General features: G+C 41.9%; 2 protein-coding genes across 4 annotated transcripts; one reads left to right on the plus strand and one right to left on the minus strand.

The window, feature by feature from the left end:
• Positions 1-565: 565 nt before the first annotated feature.
• On the minus strand, positions 566-6,469 carry tacc3 (transforming, acidic coiled-coil containing protein 3). Its single transcript, XM_047610845.1, has 17 exons — positions 6,333-6,469; positions 4,870-5,035; positions 4,490-4,617; positions 4,374-4,411; positions 3,189-4,287; positions 3,065-3,101; positions 2,825-2,975; positions 2,580-2,638; positions 2,355-2,485; positions 2,115-2,202; positions 1,900-2,025; positions 1,622-1,689; positions 1,498-1,541; positions 1,252-1,412; positions 1,053-1,159; positions 855-975; positions 566-769 (listed from the first exon to the last, which is right to left on the minus strand). Exons 2-17 carry the CDS (start codon positions 5,032-5,034, stop codon positions 704-706), a joined length of 2,589 nt encoding a protein of 862 aa, XP_047466801.1. The 5' UTR covers position 5,035; positions 6,333-6,469; the 3' UTR covers positions 566-703.
• Positions 6,470-6,575: 106 nt separating this feature from the next.
• kif15 (kinesin family member 15) lies at positions 6,576-16,819 on the plus strand. Of its 3 annotated transcripts, none has more exons than XM_047610844.1 (35): positions 6,773-6,980; positions 7,202-7,232; positions 7,503-7,689; positions 7,816-7,892; positions 8,013-8,050; positions 8,144-8,241; positions 8,338-8,517; positions 8,693-8,902; positions 8,998-9,123; positions 9,213-9,335; positions 9,468-9,615; positions 9,773-9,861; positions 9,965-10,174; positions 10,276-10,453; positions 10,547-10,682; positions 10,836-10,977; positions 11,082-11,246; positions 11,338-11,466; positions 11,561-11,666; positions 12,733-12,898; positions 12,986-13,136; positions 13,230-13,315; positions 13,416-13,494; positions 13,588-13,674; positions 13,766-13,870; positions 13,985-14,107; positions 14,196-14,342; positions 14,437-14,532; positions 14,673-14,837; positions 15,023-15,126; positions 15,219-15,285; positions 15,374-15,411; positions 15,536-15,668; positions 15,838-15,969; positions 16,073-16,819. In XM_047610844.1, exons 1-35 carry the CDS (start codon positions 6,962-6,964, stop codon positions 16,175-16,177), a joined length of 4,176 nt encoding a protein of 1,391 aa, XP_047466800.1. In that variant the 5' UTR covers positions 6,773-6,961; the 3' UTR covers positions 16,178-16,819. The 3 variants fall into 3 exon arrangements, 2 of the variants coding, with proteins under 2 accessions (XP_047466800.1, XP_047466799.1); XM_047610843.1 differs by having other exon boundaries at positions 6,775-6,980; positions 10,541-10,682; XR_007114632.1 differs by lacking the exon at positions 16,073-16,819 and having other exon boundaries at positions 6,576-6,980; positions 10,541-10,682; positions 15,374-15,410; positions 15,534-15,668; positions 15,838-15,970.
• Positions 16,820-17,161: the final 342 nt, after the last annotated feature.

Here is a 17,161-nt window from a genome sequence, read left to right on the forward strand (position 1 = left end):
CTGAGGGTGACACGGAGGGCAGCCAGCAGAGGGACAGAAGTTGCCCGGGATGAATGACTGAATAGATAGCGAGCAGACACAAGAGCAGTCTCACAGCGGCTTTTTAGATGAGTGATGGGCCCTGCAAGACTACACCGAACGACCTGCATCCTTTCCCCCGTTTAAGTGACCCTCTCCACTTCGCCCCCCACCACCGGCACCTCCTCATTCAGCTCCAATCTAGGTAGGATTCCCTTTCACCATTTAGGAAGTGTATTGTCCTAGTCTGGGAGTGAAGTGACAGGAGCCTGTGATTGCTCAGGAAAGAAGGGGAGCATTGTGTCAGGTGAGCTCTTGTTTTGTTGTGAGCGCTGCAGGATGGAGATGAGCTCTGGCTCCAGACAGCTGATGGGTGAGTACACTGAGCAGTCTGTGTTTAAAAGAAACACTCAACACGGTATGAAACCTTTCATATACACATGTAAAAATTAAAAAAAAAAAAATCTAGATTCAAACTCAATGAAGGCGAACACTGCCCTCTAGTGGTTGCCAACCATGCAGCTGACTAAAAAAGATCACAAACTAATCAAACTTGTAAGGCATCTTTATTACATTTATTACAGTACTACGAGAACATTGATAAAGACAAACAATCTACTGAACAGGGAGATGATCTGGACACGAACAAGAACTGAATTAAAACGTACAGTATTTACAAATGAGCTCAGCCCTTCTGGACTTTTGTTATGAGTTCGTCGCAAAGTTTGGTGAGCTCCTCGGCCTCCTTCTCCTGTGAAAATACGAATAAACCCATCAGTGACAAAATTAACACCACTGCAAATACCGTTTGCCAGTCAATCAGCACGTTCACTCACCTTCTGGTCCAGGCTCTTCTCCAGCGACTGCACCTTCAGCTGCTCCCTGCGCAGCTGGGCGTGAAGTGCCGATATCTCAGACTTGTTCTTCGATCGCACCTCAGCAATTTCTGAATTTGCCCTGATGGTGAGAAATGATTTAGTCGACGGCATTCTCCCAGCACAAGTCAACGCAAAATGTTTTGCTGCGTTACTTACTGGCCAATTTTCTCCTCGGCATGAGCTTTGAGAGTCAGGTAGCGCTGCTCCTCTTTCTTGATCCTTGCCAGGTAGTCCTGGGCACACGTCTTCAGTGTCTCTTCATTCTGGAGAGAGGGCAGAGAAGAGGGAGAATTAAAATCCCTTCAACATCCAACACACGGCGAGCATTCGTGGGCTGGCGTGCATGAGCTCTAACCTTTTTGTAGCCCTCAATAACTTCCTTGTACTTCTCCAGTCTCTTGAAGAGCTCAGAGAAGGATCTCTCTATGGTGTTCAGGTCGTTGGACACTTGCTCCTTCTCCTGCAGAGCCTCGGAGAGCTTCGCCTGGGCCACCTCCCTCTCCTTCTCCTGGTCGGCTGACACAAGTTTAAGAATCATCTTTAGACGCGTCATTACACAAACCGCCCTGGTTAGTTTATCACGTACAAAGCATTAACTTACCCATCATTTTTGCAATCACAAGCTCATATTCTGCAATTATTTTCCTGTGAGGGGAAAGAGATGTTGAGTATCTTGGCACATAATATTGTGTAAAACTAAAAAAAGAAAACCATACACAACTCACCTCATTTCTTGACCATCATCAGTCAGCTTTTTATACTTTGCACTCCATTGCTCTTCTTTTTCTTTTGTCTAATTGAGACAATAAAGAAATTATTTTGACTTATTGGTTTAGAAACAGGCTGACATTAATAATTAATAACCCAAAATGACATTAAACGACAAATATTCTCAACAAGGTTTGGCTGATTATAGATCTTTGTGTTGAATGTGCTGTGTTTAACCAGATTATTCTAAACCGATGCAGGAATTGTTAGAGAAAACAAGGCGCTCAGGTCGTACCTCCTCCTGCACTCTGGCAATGGCTGCGTCCATGTCTTTCTGACTGTACTTCAGCATTTCAATGATGGCATCCTCTGCGTTTGCTTGCTGGGGAAAAGGAGGGACGAGGCTCTTCAGCACTGGGGCCTAAATAACAGATAGATATGGTGTTAAAAATAAAGTCAGAAGATCTAAGAGTGAAACACTGTAGCCGCCATCAGGTGATTGTGACTCACTGGTGCGGGAGCATCATCAAACAGCCTGAAAGCATCTTTTTGTGCTCCACCTGTTGGCTCTTTCTCAGCCACCTGTGGAGTTTCAAGTCTGGATTGGACAGAAAAAAAAATGCACATGTGAAGTGATTCTACTTAAAACCACTCCATTTTTTTTTTATCCTGCAGGATGTGCAAAGCAGAACGAACTCGACGCTTTAACGTTGAGTGATCAGAGTAAATGAAAACGAACGTGTATCATACCGGGAAGCGAAGGCAGGGAGGGGAGCGGCGTGGACCTGTGCTCCGGGGCCCGCTAACTTTTTGGGGCTCTCTCTCAGGAGGGGGTCAAATTTTAGGTACAAAGATTGTTTCCTCAGCGCAGACTCCTTGAACTGTTGAAAAAAAAAAAAAAAAAAATTAAAATGATGCATCTAAAGGACGTGCGCCAATAACAAAATTGTTACATTTGACAAACTAAATACTTACACTGCTGCACCCAAACTGCTCAAGGTAGTCAATCTGTCCATCGAAGTCATTGGCCATGACTGGAGAAAATGAAGGAATAATATAATTTTTATTTTTACAGTCATACTATACGGGATGAAGCCTTTCTTCAAATTTAACTTTAAGTTCTTGGAGTGGAACGGCGTGAACCCGTTTTAACTTCAGGTTAAGGCAACAGCAGAACAATCGTAAATTCGTGGAAATTGCTGAGGCCAACATCAACTCACACGTAGTTCCAGGAACAAACTCCTCATTGAAGTCCAGCAGCTGGGACTTCTGGTCGGGCTGAGATGGTTCGGGGAACTCTGGAAGACTCTGCACTTCAGCTCCAGGTTGAGGTCCCTTATCATGGTCAGAGGCAACGCCCTGATCAGCCAGCTGTCAGTCCACAGTAACACAATATGTTAACGACAAACAACGACAAGGGGCGCTCTGTTAGGGGTTTTTAATCAATCGGCCTCTCTTACCACTTCAGGGTTGCTGGCTGGCAAACTCTCTTCAGCGCTACAGAGAACAAAAAGAGAAGCATGGTGAAATAAAGCACCACTGACGAATAAATACCTGCTACACTCCAATAAATGGTTAACATACCTTGCTGGTGATATCGCTTCCTTTTCAGCAGGCTTGTCGGTTTGCTCTGGAACGGCCGTTTCTGCGAGCACAGGGCTGGACTTCTTGCTGCACGCTGGAGAGTTGCTCATGCCGGATTTTGTGCCAAAAGGATTGAAGTTTGGATCGTCAAACTTGTCAAAGTCAAATGAGTAAGAGCTTTTGGGAACTGGAACATCAGCTACATCAATAGCATCTGGCTTCACTGCAGCTTCTTTTGGTGGCTTGACATCAGACGCCGCCTTAGGCTTCAGACCAGGTGGCCTTTTGCCCAATTTCTTAGGTGGAGGTTTCTTCTTGACCTCAGTGCCATCACCGAAACTGAACTCAAGTTTGACTGGGCCTTCTTTGACTGGGAGATCATCTGGCGGGGAATCAGCAGCTGCAGGCAGGGCTGCGCTGGCAGATATTGGGGCCACTGTAGCCACGGGCTTCACTTCAGGCTGAACAGGCAGCTCTTGGGCCGCCTCGGGTACGTCAGCGACACTCGGGGGCTTGTTTTCCTCGGCGGGCGCAGCCTCCTGTGACGCCTTTCTACCAATGACGGGGGAATTCTGAATTTTGGAGCCTCCGGTCTGGAAAGGATTGATTGAGTCAAGGTTGTCGAAATCAAAGCTGTAAGAACCTTTCGCCGGCAGTGGAGCGTCCTCCACAAAACTGCCCGATGGGTTGTCTTGCTCAGCGCTCATGGACCTGTTTGCTGGCTGTTTTTCATCGGGGGTAGCGGTGCACGAATCTTGTTCCTCAACAGCGGGGAACTTCACCACTGTGACCACACTGCTCTCTGTGGAGCTGACGTTAGCGGAGATGTCAGCCAGCGAGTTCTCAACAGATGGGATGAACGGAAGCGTCTCGTCGAGCGCCGATTCTATTTTGGTCGGCTCCTCCGAGATATTCTCTGGTGTCTGGGGTCGAGGCTCAACATGATCTATAGCGAGGGTTTCTACAGCTGGCCTTGGAGGAGAAAGAACCATCTTGTTAGAGCTCTGAAATGGATTGACATCCTCAAGGTTGTCGAAATCCACCAGGTAGCCTCCCTTGCTTTGTATTGGCATGTTGTCATCGGGATAAGATGACGGATCTGTGGAAAGAATTCAAAATGCGTTGGTTTCTCAGTAGAAAAGGAAAAAAAAAATTAATCAAAGGAAATCATTTTGGATAGGTTACCTTGTTTGGGCAGCTCAGTGGTTTCCTGCAGCAAAGTACTGTAAAAACAGAGCAAGTGTGGTTACTAAAACATAATCTCTCTGGATGCATGCCAGAGGATTAAATGTGTTATTTACTTTGATTTATCCAAATTCAGGAACTCCATTGCTTTTGTACACTCGTCCACAGATGTCATCTTGACAGACTTGCTGGGAGATAAAATTCTCTTGGTCACAGGATCTCTTCTTGGAGTTTGAAAACAAACCTATGCAGAAATATTTTAGTCAGTGTCATAGAAATTCAGATTCTTAAAATAAAGAATCTCATGTTCATAAGTGCAGAATAAAATCATATCTTTCTCATTAACTACTCAATGTATGCATGACCTAATAACTAAATGGCTTCCTTGTAAATGTGCATCACTAGAGTGTGTGAAAAGAACCTACAGGAAAAATGGGACATGACCTCTTGACAACAAATAAAACAAAAAAAACATCAGAAGTAGCAGATTCTGTACCTTCGCCCCCTTTGCTACAGTCTTGCTGGGCAGATTCTCCGTCTGACGCAGGATGGAGGGCCTCCCAGTCGGCTGATCCAGGGCAAATATATCGTTACTTGAGCTGTTGTGCTTTCCTCCAGGGGTGACCCCACAATTCTCGTCATTCACGTCAACCGAACTCATCCTGTAAAAGAAAAAAAAAGCAGAGAAACAAGCTGTTAAAGTTATGGGGCTGGGACGGACCAGTGGTGGTCGGAAGGAGGTGCCAACCAGAAAGCTGCACTCGGTTGATAAGATAAGTTTGGTCAGCGTTTACAGATGCGTGTGTAGAAAGAAAGATGATACAAAGTTTAGAACTGAGACACATGTTCCCAACCCAGTTTATTATTGGTTATTATTACTACTATTATTGGATTTTTGTTGAGAAATTGCTATCATTTATGTTTTTATGTTATTATTATAATAATACTTCCTTCTCCAGAAAACAGAACATTTCTGTGATGAAATATTGAAAAGGAGAAAACCTATTCTTTAAAAGAAGAGAAAAATAATTAAACAAATGATAGGAGCTCAAAGCTTTCAAGGTTTAACACGATTTGACATTGAATGATGTTAAAATACTGGATGAAAATGAGCCGCTGTTTCATAGTTTGACCACCAGAGGGCATTGACAAGCCCCTTTTTACAACAGCATAATCAAATTCATTTAATATCTAATCCCCCTAAAACAGCGATGCGTTTAAATGAAATCAAACAGCACAATGGTACGTAGCAAGCTATCTTGGTCGATAATATAACATCATATATCTGCTTATGACTGCAGACGCGTGTGGTTTGTTACAGGGTGCAGGAAAAAAAGCAGGTCCAATGAAAAGTTGAACCACAAGTTATATTTTGTTTCTCCCAGCATTGACGTCATTATGTCTTTCCTCCCATAATTTTATGTAAGATTTCCCCCCACTCATTACAAAAACCAATAAAGTTTGTGTAACCATTCAAAGGAATTGAGACTACCTGAAATGAACCCCAGCTGATGTTTTCATGAGGTGATTCTTTTTTTTTTTTTTTTGGATTTGGGTACGAGCCGACCTATCTACAGTGATTGAGTTAACTTATACTAAATACGTTATAAATCCCAGTATATTAGGTTTTACTGAATAATTATAGTGACTGTCATAAGACCACTGTCGTCAGCAGATTAGTTCAACACCACGGTTCAACGTGGACAGCTAACGCTAACACGGTTTCTTCACGATTTCAAATAATAGCTGCTGACGATTTGCTAATGAACTTTAGCGATTTGACACAAACATCATGACTAGTCTTGACATCAGTTGCGTGAACAATAAACTGAAAACAACAGTTTCGTTAGCCAACTATTAATATTAGACCTAACTAAAGTTAACGGAAACATTGGGATCGTATTTTAAAACACCGCGAGGCGTAATCTACTTTACTATCATCCTGCATTTAGCACTTACCTCAATATGACAGATAATTTTCGGCAGAACTTATAAAATACTTCGTCAAAGCATACGAAGGTGCAGCGTTGACTACGAACGATTCTCTTTTGAAAACCCCTCGTCTTCTCTGGACAACAGCCGTTTGGAATTTAAACGCCTTGGAAAGCGCCAATCAAAACGCAAGAAACGCTCAAAGGAAACGCTCTTCCTGGTTGAGCAGCCAATCATATTAAAGAAAAGAAATGCTCTTCCTGGTTCAGTAGCCAATCATGTTAAAGAGTGGATGCGATCCATCCCTATGGATCCAACCGACGGTCAGAACCAGCTTAAAAATAAAACGGAAAAATGAATATAATTCAACAGTTACAAAAAACAATCGTATACAGAAAATGTGATAAAAAACGATTCACGCTGTAAAACCATTTATTCTTTCCCCCAAAAATAGTACTCTTGCACGCTTGAATCCAGAAGGTGGCAGTAAAAGTCGGTGTAGCCGTGAAATAAATCAAAGAAGAAGAAGAAGAGGCGGAAGAAGCCACAGCAGCAGATCTGCCCGCCAATTTCGAAGGATGTAAACAACGTTGTCCTTCTCGTCCGATGAAGAAATTAAATATCCTTACGCAACGGCGACTATTTCTTTGTCTACAATGAGTTCCAGCGGAAAAGGTAGCTTACTCACCATAGATTTAGCAAACTGTTATGCCGTCAGCTGAACTTGATGCAGTTGTTTATTGATTTTGTTAACTTTTGCAAGCCTGATGGCGACTCAGTAGCTGCATAGCAAGTACGCACAGATTAACCTAAACTTTATTGCACCGCGATAACAGACATTTTAGTAGGCGACTTTGCTGAATAAACATTTCATAGTGTTATTCTTTGGTTTACAGGATCGGGCGATACATCCCATCTTGCTGCCAGGTAACCAAAACTTCACTCAACACACTGACACTGCGCTTCAAACTAAACCGAGAGTAACATTATAGCTACATTTTACCCCCATACTCTTGACCCACATCTAAGCAGATGATTTTGTGGTTGACGTTTTATTTCTTATTCTGTGTGTATATTTGGTATGACTTTGAAGACTATAAAGTTAAATCAGTTACATAGAAATATGTGCAGCAGCGTCTCCTTCTTATGTAAGATTATATTTCACCATCTTCAAAGCACATATCTTTCATATTTCAGTGGTGAAAGCGATTGCATCAAAGTTTTCGTGCGAGTGCGACCTTTGACCCAGGGCACTGGGCTGACCACAGATGGAGATCAGAATTTGTGTCTCACGGTCACCTCACCCAACACCATCCGCCTGCTCTCAAAGCCGGAGCCGCGAACCTTCACCTACGACCATGTTGCTGACATGGACACATCTCAGGTTCGTAGCATATGGCAACATACATGCAACTAACATGGCTACAAATAAAATGGCTTAATTGATGTGGAATGTAGCCGATATTACAATCGGGTCATTTGATGTGTGTGTTTGTGTCATTTTCAACAGGACTCTGTGTTCTCCAGTGTGGCCAAGAATATAGTGGAGTCTTGCATGAATGGATATAATGGCACCATATTTGCATAGTAAGTGGTCTTTCTACTGCTTATATACAATATAAAATTAAAAATTAATTGCGTAATTTGTGATGTGCTCCTTGTGGCAACATTTCATTTCCTTATTGTGTTTTTCTTCTGCTTCCTCAGTGGACAAACAGGCTCAGGAAAAACTTTCACTATGCTCGGTCAGACTTCCACATTACACTGTATACTACAGATTCTTTAAGCTCAAGCCTGGAATAACGTGAGTTGACACTTGTTTTTCTCTCTTCGTCCAGGGCCATCTGAGCTGGATAACTTCACAGATGAACTAAGGGGGGTAATTCCCAGAAGTTTTGAATACTTGTTTTTTCTCATCAACAGAGAAGTGGAAAAGGTGAGCTATGTAACATTCACCGTGAAGATGTAGATCGGTGTTTCCTGTTTGTTTTTTAATTAATTTTGCACTTCTTCTCTCCCTTTCTTCCAAAAGTCTTCTCAGTCCAAGAGGTTTCTTTGCAAATGTTCATTTATTGAGATATACAATGAACAAATTTATGACCTTCTGGACACAGCCTCAGCCAGCCTGTTTCTCAGGGAGAACATCAAGAAAGGCATGTTTGTGGAGGGGGCAGTGGAGAAGTTTGTGAACTCAGCTGCTGAAGCTTACCAGGTATACATTCCTACTTTCTTGTGACTCATTGAAGCCTACTCAGACTCTGGAAAATGGGATATGTCGAGTTTCATTGGTGTACTGCTGAGTTTCAGTTAAATTGTTAATTAAATCAGTGTTTCGGCCATTTTAAGCACAATGTGGGACTACAGCGTTTGTGTTTGATGCTGCTTAGGTGCTATCTATGGGCTGGCGCAATCGTCGTGTGGCCTCTACCTCCATGAACCGCGAATCTTCAAGATCTCACGCAGTGTTCAGTATGACTCTGGAGTCCAAAGAGACCATTAACGAGGTGGTGAACATCCGAATGTCTCAGCTGAACCTGGTTGATCTGGCAGGATCTGAGAGGCAAAAAGACACACACACAGAAGGTTCAAGACTCAAGGTAAAGCTTGGTGCCCAAATGGTCTCCATGTCCGGCGCTGGTACGTTTGTGATTGTTGACTACAACTGCTGTTGTCTGCTCTGCTTTTCTTTTAGGAGGCCAGTAGTATCAATCGCTCCCTCATGTGCCTTGGCCAGGTGATCATGGCACTGGTGGATGTGTCTAATGGGAAGAACCGCCACATCTGCTACAGGGATTCAAAACTCACCTTCTTGCTCAGGGTAAGTTCAAACTGTACAAGTCAACTCCACTGCAGTGACGGCACTGACATTGTCATATGATGCAAATTGCATTTCTGTTGTTATTTCAGGACTCTCTTGGTGGAAATGCAAAGACTTACATCATAGCAAACGTACACCCTGGTTCAAAGTGTTTTGGAGAAACTTTGTCCACTTTGCAGTTTGCTCAGAGGGCAAAGCTGATCAAAAATAAGGTATTAATATATAATCAAACACTACCATACAGTACACTGTATTAAAGCAGACCAGATGGAACACGTTTATAGTGATATCTAGATTAGTGCGCTTCATTATTTAATCACTGTATAATTATTCTGTTTTGCTAGGCTGTCATCAATGAGGACACACAGGGAAATGTGAGGCAGCTACAGGCTGAGGTGAAGAAACTGAAGGAGCAACTTTCTCAGGCTCTGGCTTCTCAGGCAGTGGAGTATGGGAGAGATGTAGCACCAGGAGGACCTGGACTCCCCACAGGTAAAAAAATATGCTGATCAAATATATATTAACCTTGTAACCTACTGCTACTATTTACACGCCATGTTCAATGTTACATACCAGAGCTAGAGCAGACAAAGGGTCCTTAGACATAAATTAGATATATTTTAAACAAATCTTTTTTTTTTTCCTCTAGGCCAAACTGAAAGTCATCATGATGTCTCATATAAAGCAAAGTTTATGACTGCTGTTCGTCTGTGGAAAAAGCAAGATGAGGAAAAGAGGGTATGGGGATTTGTAATTTTATTTTTTTTTTCCATTTCCAATGTTGTGAGGAAATTGGTCCGCTGATACAAGTGCATTTACAATTATGTTCGACTACACTCAGGTGCTACTGAAGAAGGTGGCTCAGCTGGACGAGGCCTGGACTCAAAAGGACAAGTTCATCCATTCTAGCCGAATGATTATCAGGTTTCGAGAAGACCACATCTCTCGCCTTGAGAGCAAACTGAAGGCGGGGCAAAGCTCGCTGTCGGACAAGGAGTCACAGGCTTTGATTGAAAAGCTGAAAGAAGAGATTAAGATCTTGAGAGATCAGGTAAAGTAAATAAAAATCTTTTAACCGCTTTGAACACCGTCTCCATTGCTCATGACCATGTCTGCATAATGCACGATTCCACTTGTTCTGCCCTTTTTAAGGTCGAACATCACCCGAAGATGACTCGATATGCAGCAGAGAATTACACCCTCAGGGAGGAGAACCGCCAACTACGCTCTCTTGAGTCAGTGGTGAGAGCAGAAGAGGCCATAGCCCAAGTTTCTTCCGATTTGGAAGAAGCCTTTCAGAAGGCTATGGAGTCAGAAGCACATACAAATAGTAAGAAAGCTGTAACTTCAGAAATGAGGATGGTTTTCTAGATTTAAAAAAAAAAAAATCCTTTAATAATCACATGACGCTCTACAGCTCCAGGAGTCTCTTCCACCTCCTCGGCTACAGATTCCGTCTTGACGGCCACAATTGAGAAGCTGAACGCTCAAGTGCTTCAGAAGCAGTCGGACCTCGCTACTGCACTCAATGCCTTTGAGGAGTATAAAGAGGTCACCAAGTAAGGAAGTTATTGAAGACGTATGACTTTTTTTAATGGAGGTTTTTTGTTGTTAACTGTCTCCACACTGGAAGAGCTAAACTGGACCCATTGTATGAGATTATCACCACAAAACGGAAATCCTTCATACTGTTTATGTGGGTTGTGTTTTAGGAAACAGTTGTCTCAGTTGGAGTCCGAGAAAAGATACCTTGAAAAGTCCAACAGGCATTTGGAAAACATTTTGGAAGCCACAAATGCGCATAAAAACAAGGAGGTCTCAGAACTGAACAGAATCCACGTCGAAACCATAAAGGTCAGTCAGCGTTGAAACTGATCTGTCAGCTTATCACGTCTATTCTTTGTCTAGAATTATTTAAAAAATAAACTCTGCTTCATTAATGAAACATCTGTCACCAGATCCTCACTACGCCCAACAAAACATACAACCTGCGCTCTCACCTCACGCATCTCTCCAGCCCGGACCACCTGAACGGGAGAGACAACGGTGGAGACATTTGGGCTGAGCAGCCTCCATTGGACATGGGTGAGATGGCCTTGACAGAGGAACTGCGTCAAGTGCAGGTAAAATGGATTTTTCCATTAAATTGGTGTATGACAAACAAATACAGGAGAGTCCTCTTATTGGCTTCTACTTTTCCTTATTTCTCATCAGGAGCAGGCTAGTCGTGTCCAGGTGCAGCTCGACGAGGAGGAGCAGAAGAACAGAAAGCTGCAGCAGCAAATTGCAAAACTCGAGGAGCAGGTTACTGTGATCTCACAAGAGTCTGATCGCAAGGATGAGGTACTATTCGTTCATTTTACAGTTGGTGAAATCTAAAAAGAATAATGTATTAATTAATCTGTTTTCTTTTTCTAATTGTTTAAACTTGCTACAGCTGCTTTCTACTGAGAGAAATAATAGGAGCAAAGATCAGCTCGCCTTGCAAGAGACCGTTAACAACTTGCAGCAGAGCCTTCAGTCTGAACAACAAGCTGCAGAAGGTTAGACTGGTGTTCCTCCTGACTGTTTGCCCTGGCCTCTGAACAAACACAGAGTGCAGCCCGCTTGAAAGCACTCGAGACATCTGATGATTAACTAAAAACAGGTCCTGAAAGTAGACAAAGAGAACTCAAACAAATGAAACAGAAATATTATAAAGTAGCTGGTTTGACATATCTGTGAGCACCTCTATGGTAACAAGTTCATTTTAAGGCCAAATCAGAGTTAATCTGTTCAGAGGTGTTTCCAAATAATGTTTCTCAGACTCAGACTCAGACTGTTTTGTTTAGGTATAGTCTTTGGTTAGAATTTTTTTCATATTTTTAATTTTAAATATATTTTTTTTTAAATTTAAATTTCTTTTAATGCACATTAACATGAATCCAACATATTTTAGTGAAGAGATAAATGGAGGCGGACTACGATATCTTTCAGTCGGGACTTCACCTATTCAACAGCGCACCATTTCACACAGAGCGCCACACTAGACCTGTCAATCTAAGCCTAGGCCCCGCCCCTAACACTGCTGAGCCAATTACAAGGCCGCATATTACACGCCGAGTCTGTCAGGTTCCCCACAAACCGTGCATTATGTATATATAGGTTGTTTTTATGTTTATGGCAGTTGCACGGCCACCCTGCTGTTGCATGTTTGAAATGAAGAAAATAAATATTTGAACCAGTGCATCATTTAAATAGCTTAATATTGAATACAGGTGATAATGTATATGTGTAAGCACTAGCCTGAGTTTAATATAGAACACATATAGGAGGAAGGGGGTCCCTACTTAATCTCTCCATCAGTTTGAGGGTCCTTGGCCTGAAAAACGTTGATGACCCCTGATCTAGCGTATAGAGGCAGGGACTCAGAGTCAGTCATTCTTGAATAAACTGATACTAAAATATATTTCTATTTCATTAGTTTGATGGGACCCTCTTTGTCTGGTCTCTTAAGTTTATATAAAAATAATCACTGCGAGTCATTGTTACACAGAAATATTAAAAATTCTGAGGTATGCAAATACACTTAAGCTGCACTGGATGAAAGTCTTCTCTCTCTCCTTTCAGTTCTGAGGACTGAGATCCGTGACTTACGCTTGGTGCTGCAGTCGTCCGATAAGGAGCTGGCCTCCGTGAAGAACGCGCTCAGAGACGCTCAGACTGAGCAGCACAGCGAGATGAGTCAGCTCTCCAGCAGTCTGATCAGCACGCAGCTCCAGCTTGACAAAGTCCAGTAAGCATGAGTAATAGCGGCGCGCCGTTCTCTCTCTTCGGCCCTAATGTGTTTACACGCTCACAAACCGCAACGTCTTTGTTCCAGGCTGGAGTGGGAGCAGCTACTGGAGCAGCATCGGACGTTGCAGGATTCGTACGACCAGCTGCAAGCGGAGGCCAAGTTTGAGGCTGATCAGGCGAGGCAGCAGCTGCACGAAAGGCTGCAGGAGATGGAGGAACTGAAGGCCAAGGTCATGGTAAGTGGATTTATAAACTCTAGCATCATTTTGGTCTTTCATGACTTAACTGTCTTCATTTCATTTTGTATTTTTTTTTCCTTTTTCCTGAAGGATTTAAACAACTCTCTGCAAACTGAACAGGAACACTCCAACAGCCTGATCTCTCAGTTAAGAGAAAACAAAGAAAGTTCATCAAAGTGAGTTTCGCACACTGTGCCTGTTGAAAGTTATTGTGTTTCTTTCTTTATTTGATATTACTCTTATATTAACACACGTGATCTTGGTATCTGCCTTCAGGGAACTCATTGAAACCATTGAGCAGAACACACAGCTCAGAAAACAAGTGGCTGACTTGACGGTACAAAATCAGCAACAGGTCAGCCATAAGAAGAGGGGGCTAATTATAATTAATTGGCATAACTTGGTGGTTATTTATCTGGTGGTCTTATTTGTCTTTCTTGTGTTGAAGGCGTCCAGACGTGCTGAGCTTGAGCAAAACGTAACCACCGCTAACGAAACGATAAAAATGTTGGAGCAGAAGATCGAACAGAACAAAGTAAGCCTTAGAAAACTTTGTCTTTTTATCGCAACGATGATGGCCACAGCACGCCAATGACCTGCTGTATACCTCCTGTGTTGTTTGACAGGACGTTATTCTGGATCTAATGAACCAAACCAGAGACGTCCGCATTGAACTCAGCCAGAAGGAACAGACCATTACCCACCTGTCTGAAGATATCAAGGACATCACAGTAACTTCCTCCTAACTTCACCGTTTCTTATCCTATTAGATTACTGTCTGTCATCGCACCATCAGTTAGAGTACGTTCCTAATTATAATAATATTAATGTCATTGCTCTTCCAGGCCAAATACAACTCCGCCTGCCTTGAAAGGGAAGATATGAGGGAACAAAACTGTAAGATGCAGGCAGAAATCTGCGATCTGAAGGAAAGTTTAGACAGGAAGGTGGCTTCCAACGCAGTCGAGGTAATGCATCTTTACATGGAGCTTTGTAGATACCAGGTGAATGATGTTTTGACTTCAGATTCAGTCAATATAATGTACACGTCCTTAGGTTGAGTTGTTGCGGGAGGATATTATTTACGCCTCTGAAGAGGTTGAGAGACTCACCAAGGTCTTAGATGAACAGAACGCCCTCCTCCAAGCATCTCAAGAGCAAACTGCCCAGAAGGAAGTCATGATACAGAATCTGCAGCAGAAGGTGAAGTTTTTTTTTTTTTTTTTGTCATGTGTCAGCAACTGTTGAATATTTAAAGGATAGCATCCTCATTTTCGAAACTCTGTTTTTGCACCAGGTGCAACAACAGCAAGACGCTGTTGAGAAAACTGTAAGAAACGGAACTTTCAACCCGTTTGCTGAGTTGACCGTCACACCTAAATCATCGCCTCGGGTAAGTCTCGTTTACTGTTTAATTACGCTCCTCAAATGGTGAATCTGCGATTTATTTTATACGTGGATGTATTTAATGTGTTATAACAAATTTAAATATGTTATTATATTCTTTTTCCAACTTTTTTTTTGTTTCTTAAGACAACTTGTGCTCCAGGAAGCTTCAACAGGGACCTGAGCCAGGTGTTGGAGATACAGGAGCGGGAGCTGGAGAACAGGCGCTCCTCCATGATGACCATGGAGATTCTTTTAGCAGAGCTGAACGCTGAAAGGTCTGCCAAAAACGAGGAGATCGAAAGGCTTAAGGTACAGTATTATTATTATTATTTTTTAATTAGACTGATTTTGTAGCAGATTCTTTAAACAAGTTGATTTTTCAAGTCCTTTCCATTAAAGTTATTTTTAATGAAAGCAATTACCTAAGCTTGTCTTAACTTCTTGAGTAACTTTAAAAGCTATAAATATTAATTTTCGTTATTCCCTGTCCTTAGACGCAGCTGACTGAGAAAGAGAAGGTTCGACTGGAGATCCAGGATTTGCTTGATCATTTTTACACCAAGCAGAACCAGCTGACTCCCAATGGAAACAATAATGGGTTGAGTTTCTTCCTCCAGTTATTCTCCCATCAGAACCACCCAGGACTTAAGGACTGGATGACATGAATAATGTTTTCTTGTGATTTTTCAGTCAGAAGTTGAATGATGCCATGAGACAGTCCATGCTTAAAGAGCTACGGGACGAGAGAGACGAGAAGGCATGTATCTGTTTATCAGATGTTTTCTTTCTTCTCTTCAGTGAATCATTTATTTATCATGTTTTTTTTTTTTTTTGTTCATCATCAGAGCAAAATATTGCAGAAGCTCTCCGATGCTCAAAAAAGGTAAGCGTGAAGTTTTTTTATTAACTGAACCAGTGTGTGTTGCTGGTTTCAAACTTTCATTGATGCCTGACAAACAGATAATCCTTCTTTTTTTTAATTTTTTTTTTTTTTTACTGTGGGTTAGACTGCAAGCGCAGGAGGCCATGTTGGCGCAGTCTCAGACCTGCGTTCAAGAGCTCACCTCTGAGCTGAGGAACCGCTGTCTGGAGTTAAGAGATCTGACCGAGAGGTTACAGGATGACGAGAAGCTCCTGCAGGTGAGAGTGGGAGCCGATCTCAATTTTTCACGTGCAACAAAGCAGAATCTTTCTAACAATTAAAGCTAAAACGTTTAAGATCACATTGGGATCAATAACACACGGACAAAGGTGCCAAACCTACACTTATCATTCAGCCGACTTTACCGACACGTTTGCTCTCTCACAGGAGAATGAGGTTCTTCGTAAGCAGAACATTAAGCTTTCTGAGGAGAATGGGAAACTTGCGGGCCACCAGAACCACAAACAGAAGATCGAATACATGGTTAAGCTGAAAAAGGAAAACAGCAAACTCCTGGAGGTATCTAACATATCCTCTCAAATTTAATGATGCTTTTCTTCATCCACGTGAATCCCTTTAAACACATCGTGTCAACCAACTGTGTCTTTTGTGTGTTTTCAAGGAAAATGAAAAGCTCCGAGCAGAGATAAACCAGGTGCGAGAGAATACTGGATGTCTGTCATTGGACATGACACAAATCCCTGATTTGAAGTTTGTTGAACAGTGAACGTCTTTCCTTGTCAGCAGCTGTTGTTGTTCTTTTTATTTTAACTGTATTTTTAATCTTTCGTGGTTTCAACCAGGAGTGCATGCGATTTTATTTTAGGGAATCTTCATTTTATTCAGCTCATCATATTATACTTGACATATTTTAGTATTTCCTAATCTGGGCCCCATATATATTTTTTATAAGCAAAAGTGACTCGAACTAAGCGAGAACACTTGGCTGCAGCAAATCTGCTGTAATTTTAATCAAAAAGTCTGTTTGTCCACAGTCACCTACAAGTGGTTGTTTTTGTCACTGACATGCTCAGATTGGTTTTACTACATGCTCTGTGTACTGATGTCAGGTCAACAAAATAACATTACAACAAATGAAACAGCAGCAGGTCTCTCTGCTCTTAAAACAGCACTTTTCATAAGAAAAATAATGAAAAGTGCTTTGATGTAGCGGTTCTTTCCCTATTTGAGTGGTAGTGAAAATGGTTATAGGACCCCGGTTTAAAAAAACTAAATAAACCTCATGTTCTCTCTATGTGTCAGGGCTGTGACTGTGACTGAGCTGTGTGTGATGTTTTTATTTTTACATTTTTTTTTTTTGGTAAAGGAACTTTTTAATACTGTAATTAAATCTTTTTTTCAATCTCTAGTAAGCTGAATGTCTCGTGTCATATTTTTTTTTAGTATTTCTCTCCTGAGCCCTTGAAGGAAAAAAAAATAGGGCCACAAGGACTAGGTCAAAACATAAAATAAAAAAAAATCCCATTATCATTTCCAAGAGCATGAGGTCTTCAAATGTTTTCATTTATTCGATCAGCAGCAGGAATCCCCAAAATATTTCGTTTTCAATCATTATAAACTAGAGAAAAGCCTTTAAATGTGAGAAGGTCACCTAAGAAAATGTTGGCAGTTTTGCCTGAAAACTTACTCAAACATTAGTTACCAAAATAGCTGAAGAACAACTTTCATTTACACATCAATTCTCAACATT

Source organism: Mugil cephalus, chromosome 17 (assembly GCF_022458985.1).
Source record: "Mugil cephalus isolate CIBA_MC_2020 chromosome 17, CIBA_Mcephalus_1.1, whole genome shotgun sequence".
Lineage (NCBI taxonomy): Eukaryota > Metazoa > Chordata > Actinopteri > Mugiliformes > Mugilidae > Mugil > Mugil cephalus.